The sequence below is a fragment of the Gasterosteus aculeatus genome, chromosome 8 (assembly GCF_964276395.1).
Source record: "Gasterosteus aculeatus chromosome 8, fGasAcu3.hap1.1, whole genome shotgun sequence".
NCBI lineage: Eukaryota > Metazoa > Chordata > Actinopteri > Perciformes > Gasterosteidae > Gasterosteus > Gasterosteus aculeatus.
This window is the reverse complement of record NC_135695.1, coordinates 631,221-644,449: the sequence shown is the minus strand read 5'-3', so window position 1 is coordinate 644,449 and position 13,229 is coordinate 631,221. Positions and strand designations below refer to the sequence as shown.

At 43.6% G+C, this 13,229-nt stretch overlaps 1 protein-coding gene across 14 annotated transcripts in view; it reads right to left on the bottom strand.

Moving 5' to 3' along the window:
* Positions 1-13,229, bottom strand: part of mcf2l2 (MCF.2 cell line derived transforming sequence-like 2) — a 113,773-nt gene that overhangs the window by 29,497 nt on the left and 71,047 nt on the right. For all 14 annotated transcript variants that reach the window (XM_040183357.2, XM_078107532.1, XM_078107538.1 and 11 more), the window contains 4 exons: positions 12,219-12,288; positions 10,174-10,266; positions 7,607-7,699; positions 4,122-4,244 (listed from right to left, as the gene is read on the bottom strand). In XM_040183357.2, coding sequence (XP_040039291.1) covers positions 4,122-4,244; positions 7,607-7,699; positions 10,174-10,266; positions 12,219-12,288 — 379 coding nt within the window. The remainder of the gene's footprint in view (positions 1-4,121; positions 4,245-7,606; positions 7,700-10,173; positions 10,267-12,218; positions 12,289-13,229) is intronic.

Below are 13,229 nucleotides of genomic sequence, written 5' to 3'. Positions count from 1 at the left end.
TGTAAATGTCTTCAAATCAGAATCAGAATTTTATTTATGGTCTTTAAATACACATTAATATGAATCCAACATATAGCGAACGGATAAATTGATGGAGAAGACGTTATCTGTCAGTGTGCAACACACACATTCAGCTTCCCTCGGCAGCTCGCTGGGCACCGGTTCACTCACTGCTCCTTCCATGCGAATACGACAGCGCAGGCACCAGCCAATCAGATCGCGTTTATGCTCACGTCTAAAGAGCGTGAAGCTCAAAAATAAAAGATGGCGGACCAAACTCCGTAGAATAGGGGGTCCCTGCTCCACCTCGCCATCAGTTTGGGGGACCTTGAAAAAACGTCGAAGACCTCTGCCTTAGAGGATTGAAAGGGTTAGGGTAAATAAAGAAAATTAGTAACGACCCCATAAAGCAGAGAAAAGGCCAACTGTGACCTATAAACTCATATTGTGTACCATTGTCAAACTTTATACGCTGGAATGCACAAATCCACCTTTGTATATTTACAGTTTTTTACAGTAACTTTGCCGCTAATTTCAGAACCTTGATGGAATTTTTCAAAACTCCTGATACAAAGCTGACGTTTTCAGAACTCGAACACTTTTTTTCAATTGCTTGGATACAAAACACAAAAACAATTTGTTCATTGAACTAAAATCAACTGTTCAATATGACTCAATGTAACATCAAAGTGCAACGATTTCAAAATGCAATTCCTACGTTACGGTTGAAATTATTGTTCATTCATTTCATTACAATGATCCAACTATAAATTGATACAACATCTTAAAATGAGAAGTATTTGCTGCATAAGCCTTAGTGCGTAGTTTTATGGATACTGACAAACAATACTGTTTAGATCATGCGGTTTCAAAATAATGAGATCCATTTACACCAATTAGCGTGGAACATAAACCAATTGGACTACATTATCTGTGGATGGAATATTTGATTATCAGTCTCTATCAGACACGGTTTCTACGGTCCCATGTACCACTTTTTCACACCATGCTGCAGGCCTTGTAATTACTTGTCCAATTCTACCAACTTGTTACTAAGGATTGATTTCACATTGTGGTATGAGCATATAAAGCACAGAGTGGTAGCCAGTAGCCACCTACAACAACATACCAAAACAGCCGGCAGGAGATCCAGGTCACAACAGAGGTGGAAGACAAGGAAAACAGGTTGGCAGGGGACAAGCACCCCTTCTGAGAGGTGTGGGGGAACGTGGTAGAGGACGAGGCCTCGGACCAAGAAAGCAACATCAAAGGGTGTCAAATGAAATCCATGCCACGATTGTAGATTATGTCATAAATCGTGGCATGCCAATGACCGGGGCAGCTACGATGATGCAACCAAACCTCAGGAGATCAACCGTGACCTCAATCATCACAACATTCTGCAATGAGAATCGGTAAGTCTTCAGCATGGACTGAACATTAGGCTCGTCTCATTTGTCAAATGACTCTATCCTGCATATCAACTGTACCACAGAGTGGGTGATGTGACTAAATGTATTAAGATTAGATTAGATTCAACTTTATTGTCATTGCACAGGGTACAAGTACTGAGGCAACGAAATGCAGTTTAACATCCAACCAGAAGTGCAAAGTAGCAAAAAGTGCAGAGTATGTGCATATGTAAAGTGTAATAAGTGAATAAATATATATGTACAGTAAGAAAAAGATACGCAATATGAACAGTAAGAAATGGATATGCAATAACAGTGCAAATGTTCAGTTTCTACTGTTATCGTTCCTGCAGAATTGAGACTAGGCCAGACACGGGAGGGAAAGGCAGAATTCTGACAGACCAACATGAGCGGGCTGTGGTTGATTTGGTTCAGGCCAGAAATGGGCTAAAAAGGCACCAGGTGTCTGTAACACAACTATACCGTGGGCCATTTGAAAGGACCGCAGACTGTGTGAAGCAAGTGAGGAGTAGGTTCTGTTTTCAGATGGCTGTTGTGAACAATTCAGCAAAGATTCTACGTCATTGTAATCTGTAATTCTCTTTCCAAAAAGTTTTTGAAGAGGGTAATGGCGCTGGATGCTGATAACAACCATCACGCATTCATATATTTGGAAGACAAAGAGGAGAATTTCATTGCCCAGTGGGAAACCAAGTACCTGGACAACGTGGGGCCAACATCACCATGTGTGCAGCTATGTCTGAAGATGATGGCTCGCTTTGTCTCATATAATGCAGCTCTCCTTGTAACCTTCCTTGATGAGCTAGATCAGGTCTGTAGAGCTGATGGTGTGATGTCATTGTGTGTGACAATGTCAGGTTCCACCATGCTCAAATGGTGCAAGCATGGTTTCAGGGCCATGCACAATTTATCAGCCTGTATTTTTTCCCATACTCTCCTTTTCCCATACTCTCCTTTCCTTAACCTGACTGAGGAATTATGGAGGTGGATGGTGTACGACAGGTGCCCTCAGGAACAAGTGACCCTTCTCCAGGCCGTGGATGAAGCATGCAACGACATCATGGCAGACCAGGGTCAGGCCTGGATAAAACATTGCCCAAAGATTTTTTTTTCACGGTGTTTGGCTAATGAAAACATCCATTGTGATGTGGATGAGAACCTGTGGCCAAATCCACAAGACCGGGTTGATGAAATGTAGATGTGTGGTGATCAAACCTTTTTTTCCCCTCCCAGGTAAGGAACAGAGTTTTTTTCTTCATGTTTCGCAACTACAGCAATTACTCTATTTTGGCTTCGATTCAAATAAACCTATGTTGTGATTTTATTGTTTTTCATAAAAGTCCAACTTTGTTCAATGATTCTACTACAGTAGTACTTTTACAGGCATGTATTTAGGTTTAATACAATAATGAAACCTGGATCATCTATTTTGTACAGCAATATTGAATGATATTGATACAAACAACCAAATAATGAAACTATGGGTATCTTTTGTGTGGGTGATCTGAATTGTGTTGATGTTCCTGTGGAATTTCATGATAAATCCGTTGTTTGAACCAACAAGTGAAAGGTTTCTTTCAAGATATGATTGCACAATGCAATGTTTTGAACATTGGAGAGCCGGTGATACAAGTGAAGGGTTTTGAAAAACGACAGCAAGGTTCTGAAAATCGTGTCAATGATTGTAAAATTGACTTAGCACTTCCACGCACTCGTGTACAACCTGAACCACACCTTGTAACAGGCATTGTCTATTTTTGGTATTGTATTTTGGTATTAGTATTTGGACTTTAGATCTTATGCAGCTCAGCAGTTGTTTGAAAGATTATGATACTCCTAATCAGTATTTTTAACATCCAATTCATTTGACTCCTATACAGGAAGTCACGGATAGCTTAAATACATTTGCCACTTTTGATGTGGACGTCCGTTCATTGTTGATAAATGTAGTTCGTTGACACTTTGAAACTATCGAATAAACATTTTTTGACAGGGATACATAGTGTTTTGGGGGACTCAGATGTTTAGCCATATTTGTTGGAGCTGCGGAGAGAGACTGAGCAATGGATTTAAGTGGCCGGCAGGGACCCTTTAGCGGGCGCGAGTAAATACTGACTGGTGGTGCCTTTCAGCAAATTTCAGTTTGAAATTTCACAGAATGATTGTGCTGCACAATTTCAGGGAAGACTTTTGGTTGGATGCTTGATTTTTGTCTTCTGGTACATGTTAATGCCATGTTGCAGTTTTGCCTCAAGCTTTTCTGACCATACAGCCTTCACGTGGAAGCAACTTTTGTTGAGGTCTCGGCCCCTAAACCACAAAGGATTTTTTACTTCTTCATCCAGCCTGCAAAAACAGATTAACTGACACAACGTATTTCACTTGCTTTATCGCACCGTTGTAAAAAAGAGAGCTGGGCCCGAGGGATCAATCAATCAATGGTCCACTGTTGAGATGGACACAGGGAACTGACTTCACCAGAAACCCTTTGAATGGTTGATATCTGCACTGACTGAACATACTAAATAAATTGTAATGTTGATCAATTCATTTGGGATAAGGGAAGGGATTTATGCTCATTGATCACCTTTGTTCTTATTTACAAATGATAATGGTGATGATGATGATGATGATCATGATGGTGATGATGATGATGATGATGATGATGAATGAATTATACTCACTGACCTCAAAGCCAGTGATGGCTATCTGGTGCATAGAGTCGTTGACAGACTTGATGATGTCCAGCATGGTGGATAAAGCCTCCTCCAACTCAACCGTGCCCTCACCCTTACTGCACTTTAACATCTCCTGGAAGACAGGAAGGGGTCAGATAAAGAAAAAACAAAGGGTTATAAAAGGATAACGACTGACAATATCAGTAGTAAATCCAGGCGATATGTGTTAGGGCACTGAAGCCATGTCATCTGTATTTTTCGGCCACCAGCAGCCTGCCCTTGTCCTTGGCTGCAGCGTACCAGACAGTGATGGAGCAGCAGAGGATGGACTCGATGATGGCCGTGTAGAAGTGCACCATCATCATCTTTGGTAGGATTCATAGAACCGTAGTTACATATGGTAACTTTCTGACCGCCAGAGGCAGTGCTTCACACTGGGAGACTTATATCAACAGAGTCAAAAGGATTACAAGTACCTACCTCGTATTACTCAAGCAGAGGAATTAGGCCAAAGGTCAGTAAGCCTTGTAAACAGCTGTGGAGAGGGGGAGTGTCCGAATGGGAGCACCCTGAACTGGTAGTAGGCCCAGTAGCTGATCTGCTGCTGGGACAGAAGACCGCCGGCCGGCCCAGAGACATCATCTCCTGGCCACCCGGCCTCTGGATTGGTGGGGGGGCGACGCTTGCCAGTCAGAGGTTGTCTAAGTGGTCTTACTTACTAAGTGGTGAGGACACTCTTTACTGGGGGATCTCTGTAGATATCGGCGTCCCACCAGTCAGCCTGAGTGGGAGCACTCCGCTACTGTGGGGAACAAGCCCAAAGAAAGCAAAACCAGCTCAGGGGGAGGGGAGCGAGGGCACTCTCTTCACTAGGAAATTGCTACGGATGTTAACGTCCAACGGGAATACTCTGCTTCTGTGGAGCCCGGCCGCAGTGTTACTAGTGTCCGACCAGTAGCTTGAGCAGGAGCAGTCTGCTACTGTGGAACCGTACAGCATGTTACTGTTAGGGTTAGTCAACCAGTACCGTGTCAGTCAGTCTTTGACAGACAGCGCGGTGTTCAGACTTGCAAACAAATGTACAGCAATTACTGTTGACCTAGTCAAATAGTACCGCATCAGTCAGTCTTCGGTGAGAACACCTTGCTAGCTGTGAAAGGTTTGCTCAAACAAATGTAGCCCTGTAATGGTTATGACAATAACAGTATCTAACCAACACTAAGTCAGTATCCTCAAGTTAGCTGATGGTGCTAACTGGGACGGTGTTAACGTGTCCCTGGTCAGCCCTGGTCTGCCAACCGTAGAAAGAAAACGACAGAGGTTAGGGAATAATTGGTATCAACCTCATCTATTGCAGTTTTCGTGCTTCAGGTGGTCCGCAATGGACCACACGGTGAAGCACGTCGTTCCCTCTTAAGAGGGGCAGCTTGTCGCAGCCTTTGGAGGGCGGGAGGTCCGCAGCTCCGTGGTCGCAAGGCAAAACCAATGTCTAAACCATGGTTCGCCCTTGGGTTTGACCATGTCATGGATGTAGACTGGACCCGATTCATTCATAGTACCAATGTTTTGAACTGAGTACCAATGTTTAGAACTGGATGTGGGCAGCCACCGGTACCAGTGAAGAGAACGGAGGAGTGGAGGAGTGAGGGAGAACTTAGGAAGGTTAAAGACCAGTGGAGCTGCTGCATTCTGGATGAGCTGCAGAGGTGGAATGGTGGTAGCAGGGAGACCTGCAGGAGAGAATTACAGTAGTCCAGGAGGGAGATGACAAGAGCCTGAATCAGTACCTGCGCTTCCTTCTGAGTGAGAAGACGTATTCTCCTGATGTTGTAGAGCGTGTATCTACAGGATTGTGTTGGTGCAGTGATGTTGGGAGTCAGGGAGAATTGGCTGTCCAGTGTCGCGCCGAGGTTCCTAGCAGTCAAAGTGGGCGTTAACACGGAGTTGACAAAGTTAACCGTCAAGTCCTGGATTGGAGAATCTTTTCCTGGGGGGCCGCACTGGACAGCCAGCCGGAATCCGGGAGGGGGGGGGCGCAGGGGAGTATACTCACTACAAAAATATAGACTACACCACTGGGTGTAGAGAGAAAAGAGGAGGGGACCCAGAACTGAACCTAGAGGAACTCCAGTAGTAAGAGGACAAGGTTTTGACACAGATCCTCTCCAAGTTACCTGGTAAGTGTGGCCGTCAAGGTAGAATGAGAGACGGGAGAGAGCAGAGCCTGAGACACCAAGTTCCCGAATGGAGGAAATAAGGATCTGGTGGTTTACTGCGTCCAATGCAGCAGAAATGTCCAGAAGTATGTGGACAGAGGAGAGAGGCGGCTCTAGCAGTTGCTCTGAGACAGCAAGGAGTGGTGAAGGTCAAGGAGGTTGTTACGGTGGAGATAGGAGGAGAGTTGGTTAAAGGTAGGGCCTGTAATCAGTAAGTCCTGTGATCCTTGTTTTTTGGGGGGACGGGGATGATGGAGGAGGCCTTGAGGCAGGCTGGCACATTTTAGTCTCTAATGAGGTGTTAAAGATGTTGGTAAACACCGGAGACAACTGATCAGCACAATGATTTTGGACGGAGGGAGAAACTGAAGGGTGTGTGGGCCAGCTGCGTTTTGAGAGTTCTGTGATTTAAATAGCCTATTGACGTCTCTCTCCGGAATAGAGAGAGGCGTCAATGTGATGGAGGGTGTGGGGGGTCGTTGGGGGGCATGGGCCCCTATTGTGCTGGGAGGGGGAGACTGGGGTGTGTGAAAGCTGTGGATGAGTTCCGGACTGCTCGTTTGTCTGTCAAAGCGGCAGTAGAAATAGTTCGGCCAGGCGGGGGTCGTTCATGGAGTGGGGGGCTTTGGGCTTGTAGTTGGAAATCATTGCGAGGCCTTTCCAGACTGATGTAGAGTCGATAGCAGAGAACTGCTGTTGGAGCCTCTCTGAGTACGGTTGTTTGGCGTCTCTGACGCCAAACAACCGTACTGGCCTGTACTGGCCTGATCTGGCCTGATCCTTTTGTGAGTTCAGCTGTGTGGTGCGTGATGGGACACAGCTGTCTTCACAGAGCACCTTTCTCATTTCCTCTTGTGTTACCTTCAGTCCGCATATCCATAAAAAAGGACCGTTAACAAATCGGTTTCATATTTATATTAAACTAAATTTATCATTTCAAAATGTTCTTTTTCTGAAGGGTCTCTGTATTCAAATAGTTGCAGTGCATGCAACAGAATATGTTCGATTCCATCTTTGGGAGCTCTGTTGCAGGTCATGTCCCTCTTTCGGAACTTGGATCTCTACACGCAATGTGGAAGCAGTAGATGTGTTTAACTGGATTGGATGCAGCAGGCTTAACTAAATGCTATGTTATTAATGTACTGAAATATTAGTCAAACAAAATTTGGATAATTTTTAATGAGATCTTTTAGCCAAATCAAAGAAGCTCCTCTAACAAAATCCATGGAAGCAATCGTCAGTTCACTACAAGCGTGTGGTAAGGCTGTGAGTTGGTCACCTTGAGCATGAGTTGGTATTTGGTGATCCTCTGCACAGGCTTCAGCAGGTAGGCATCCAGAGACAGTTTGTGGTCCAGTTTCTTCTGGCATTCCTGTTGTCACAAATACAAACCATTGTCCATCAGGACTTTGTGTTAAATCTACAGCACATGCTGATTAGGGCTGTCAATGAATATTCTATATTCAAATATATATTTGGATAGTTGTTAAAAACAACTATTCGAATGTGAAAATTAATATTTCAATGTAAAAAAAACAACAACAACAGCGGCAGAGGCACGACTGTCTGCTTTGCGGGTGGGCGCGCGCCTGTACTGACTATATTACATGAATAAAATAGACCAGAGCTACAACAGCTTCATGCACTGGTTTCATTATTTGCTGTTTTATGCCATATGTGTTTACAGCACAGCTCGCTCGGAGCGTTCAATGTCGATACGTAAAACTCTGTTTCAATCACTGAATGAAGCCCGGCGTATTTGGGAAAAGAATTGCGACCATATATTGCTTGCACAAAACTCAGCACTCAGCATTTAACCCTAACCCTAACCCTAACCCATTTGTTTATTGTTGTTGTTCATTTAAACCGCTTTGCGCAGAGAGCGAGACGGTGCGGGAGAGAGAGAGAGATCTGTGGTCTTGGCCGTTAGTTAATTTACTTATTTTTGTGTAGGTAATATGTTGTTAAATCGATTTAAACTTAAATAAATTACCTATACAAGTAGTTATGTCTCGTTGTATTAATTTGTCCTGTTATTGACGCGCTTAATGCGAAACCAGATATTCAAATATCTGTGTTTTTCTAAAGCGAATATTCAAACGTAATTTTTGACCAATTCTGAGAGCCCTAATGCTCATGTATAAACACAATCTGTGCTATTATGTTGCAGAAAATGGACAGAAACACGTCAATCAAGCCAGAAGAGACCGACCAGCTTGATAGACTTCAAGAATCTCTTGGAAATCTTCACATACAAACAGTTTCTCTGGATGGAATTGTACCCAGCAGTACTGTGAAGAATCTTGGACGTCTCTTCAACGAGGATATGTCCTTTAACTCTCATATGAAGAAGATATACATATAAGAAGATATACTTATATACATACAAAGAGGACTGCCTTTTTTCATGTGCAGAATATATCAAAAATCAGGAACTTTCTGTCTCAAAGTGATGCAGAAAGATTAGTCCATGCGTTTGTTACTGCTAGACTGGATTACTGTAATTCTTTGTTATCAGGCTGCTCATGTAAATCTCTTCTCTAGTTGATTCAGAATGCTGCAGCACGTGTTTAAGGTACTTCTCCTCACCTACAAGGCACTTGCTGGTGAGGCACCGTCTTATCTTAAGAGCTTGTAACCCCGTATTGCCCTACAAGGCAGCTGCGCTCCATAGATGCTGGGTTACTTGTTTCTAGAGTTTTTAAAAAGTAGGCTGGGGGCCAGAGCCTTCAGTCATCAAGCTCCTCTTTTGTGGGACCAGGTTCCACTTTCAGTCCGGGGGGCAGATTCGGTCAGCTCTTTTAAGATAAAGCTTAAAACTTTCCTCTTTGATTGTGCCTATAGTTAGGGCTGGCTCAGGTTAACCCAGACCAGCCCTTAGTTAAGCTGCTGTAGGCTTAGACTGCCGGGGGACTTCTTAGGACACACCGAGCTCCTCTCTCACGCTCTCGTTCTACAATAATCCACTTTTATTAATGCACATGACTAATTCAGATTCTTCCCCAGAGTTTTTTGTGCTTTCTCGCCTCGCAGGTCTCCGTAGATTGTGGTTCCGTATCATAAACCAACATTACCCTCTCCTAGTCTTTGTGCTCTCCCTCCCCACATGCTTCTGTGGATGATGGTGCTATCTGATGGTTGTAAATGGTAAATGGTAAATGGCCTGTACTTGTATAGCGCTTTTCTAGTCTTCTGACCACTCAAAGCGCTTTAACACTACATGACATCATTCACCCATTCACACCCATTCATACACTGATGACAGGAGAACCATACACAGTGACACCTGCCATCAGTAACTACCATTCACACACTGTAGTCGCAGCTACAGGAGCAATGTTGGGTTAAGTGTCTTGCCCAAGGACACAACGACATGCAGGTTAGCCGGGCCTGGGATCGAACCGACAACCCCTCTGATTGGAGGACGACCGTGCTCCCCACTCACCCACAGTCGCCGGTTGTTGTCGCTGCAGTGGTCTTGCCGTACACCTGGCTCACTACTCGCAGTTATTTGAATCATTTCTGTTATAGGAATTTGAATGTATTGTACATCTTTTACATTGTTCATTCTGTACACATGACATCCATTGTAGTCTGTCCATCCCTGGACATTCTCCCTAAGGTTTCTTCCCTTTTTTCCCCATGGAAGGATTCTCATTGTTTGGGGAGTTTTTCCTGTGCCGATGGGAGGGTTTCGAACAGAGGATGCTGCATGTGTACAGACTGTAAAGCCCTCTGAGGCTAATTTGTAATTTGCAATTTTGGGCTATACAAAATAAAATGAATTGAAACACTGATGATGCAGGAAATTTAAATTCTATGGTCAGGTTGTTCAGTGTGTGTTACCTGAAAAAAGAGGCTGTCTCCACACTGTCTCCAGAGGACTTCAGAGCGGGGTTTGTTCTGACAGTACTTCTCATACACCTGCAGCTCTTCCTTCTGAAAACACAAAGACATGTCTGAGTGTCCCCCTCCTCTTCTCTCTCTCTCTCTAATTCTCTCCTTCCCTCCCTCGGACACCCAGCTGGCGGCACGGATCTCTGCCTGTCTGACTGACATCTCTCAGTGGATCCGCCCACCATCTGAAAATCAACCCCGACAAGACTGAACTACTTCTCTTTCCAGGAAAAGATTCTCTTACGCAGGACCTGATGGTTAACTTTGGCAACTCCGTGTTAACGCCCACTTTGACTGCTAGGAACCTCGGCGTGACACTCGACAGCCAACTCTCCCTGACTCCCAACGTCACTGACAACACGATCCTGTAGATACACGCTCTACCACATCAGGAGAACACGTCCTCTTCTCACTCAGAAGGCAGCGCAGGTACTGATTCAGGCTCTTGTCATCTCCCTCCTGGACTACTGTAACTCTCTCCTGCAGGTCTCCTCACTGAGAGCAAAACACTGGACTAGATCTCCACTCTTTGCTGTCCTGCTCCTAAATGGTTGAACGAGCTCTCTGAAGACATCAAGACCACAGAGAGCCTTCACATCTTCAGACTAAAAACACACCTCTTCAGACTCTACCTCCACTAAAAGACTAACAAGTTGTAGCACTTCAATTGTACTTATAACGGCTCTTATCTATAGCAAGTTGTATATCGGCTTATTTGATGAAATTGCACTTTCTTGTTCTCCTTGGTTTGTGTCCTTATGGTTGAAATGCACTTATTGTAAGTCGCTTTGGATAAAAACGTCATCTAAATGACATGTAATGAGTGAAAAGCGGTCTGACTGTTTCTGGAAAACAAAGCCTGTTAATTCGGCACATCACTTGCCAGTCAACCTCACTTCCCCGTTCATTAAACCGTGGGTAATTAGTCTAACAAAATATGCCTTTTCGTCATTTGCTTTTCTGAGTCAAAGGAAACACACTGTAACTGCTGCTCATTATACAGTAGCAATTGTGATGTTGAATGGTAGGTCATACAAACCAAAAGACTTGATCTGATATGAAGTAGTCTTATAAGAGAGCGACAAAGGCGGTTGTTTCCTAATGTGGGGGAACACAATGTAGAAGGCCTTCAGTGGGTAGCAGCACTCAGAACATTTCAAACTGAAATGGTTTGTATCTTTGGCTTTGTGTATTCTTTTGATAATTGCGCAATTTAAACTTTAAAGTCGATGGACCATGCAAACCAATGCAGATGCTTTAAGTCAATGTAAGTCCATCCAACTCTTTGTGGGGTATCATAGTTTGGCTCTGGAATATATTTTTGGTCACCAAACAATTGTTGTATGATGCAGACATGACATTAAACCAGCGACAAACATGAACCTTACAGTTTGTTTATTGTATTTACCGCCTGCTCCCTTCCCCCAGACCACGTACCTTCCTCTCTTACTCCCTGGACCATCGCTATGCAGTGTCTGGCTGCCTGTCTAATACCTCTCATTCAGCCTGCCTGTTTCTAGTCTGCCAGACCAACTGCTTTGGGACTCTTGATCACTTCAAAGAAAATGACAGCATTTATTTTTTCAAAAAATGAATACTGCTTCGTTGTCTGTCTGCCTTGAGTTCAATCTCTGTTCACCTGCACTGACAACCAAACAACTTCAGTTCGTTGAATCATGTGCTAGCACTGAGCTGCGTTCCTTTTACACCCAGGAGCAAAAGTTATTCCGTCGGCACATCAAATTTGGACGGTTAATTTTTGTGGGAGGACAGTCCACCTAAAAATGAAAGGAAGTCCTCCCTGAATATGGAAATGAATCAAACACAAAGGACCAGATACAAAACGCACCAAAGAAAAAATATATACACTGTATAAATAATCCAAAGTAAAAGTACAAACAAAGTAAAAAAGTACTTCATGTATTAAAAGAACGAAAGTGTAAACAAAAAATAAAGACCTGTGGAAGGTACAATCCTGCCACGACAGTACTCACCCTCTTCAGAAAACAAGTTCCCACCAGCTCTGGTTTGTCTGCACAGTTCTCCAGCTCCCTCACAAATGTCCTGTACATTGTGAATGATCAGAATGTGAACACACACTCATCATTGGCTGGATGCCAACTTATTAATGTGTATAAGTAGTTTTTAGCTTCCGGATGACCTTACCCTACTCATCTCCTTATAAAAAAAACATTGATTTTTCCCTTAAAAATTCCCCCCTTTCAAAATGAAATTGACAGTGTCATTTGATAGTGCTCAGCAGAATCCCCCAACCTGTGAAAACGGTTGTAAAATGGTAATTGGACTGCACTTGTATTTATTTATTCTAGTCTTCTGACCACTCCACAAACAGGAACGTGCGTAAAGAGTCTTTGATTTGCACATGATGTGGTCCTGTTGACCTCCAGCATTCATTTAGGCGATTTGCAGCAGAGTTGGAAGCGGCAGGGATGAGGCTTAACACCTCCAAATCTGAGGCCATGGTGCTCGGCTGTGAGGGGACGGACTGCCTACATGTTGAAATGTATAAAACTCGGGTTTGCCCTTAGTTCCTGGTCGTCGGGCTGAAACAAACTGGACTGTGAAAGCTCAGGGACCCTCAATTGAGAAGTCTACTGTATCTTAACTATTATTGTTATTAAACCACTTTTTATACCTCATGAAATCCGTTGTTCGTCCCAGACTAAAAAATGTTCAATACAACAATACTGCAAATCATTAAGAAATCATAAAAGTGTGCATCTCTTCTACAAGGCCACCAGACATCCAGGCGACCTGAAATCGGACTAAGTATCTCTTTCTTTAAACCAAGCTAGTCTGCTAAATTTGTTGTTGATTCTAGTGTCTTAAGTTAATTTGATTGCTGATTTGCTTTAGTTTTTGTCGTCTCACGACCAGTTCTCTTTGTTTGAAGTCATCTTGGTTGCTAGTTTGCTCAAGCTCTTTCAGTCTTTTTAGTGCCAGTTTGTGTTCTAGATTCTACTATTAAGTTAACTGCCAGTGTG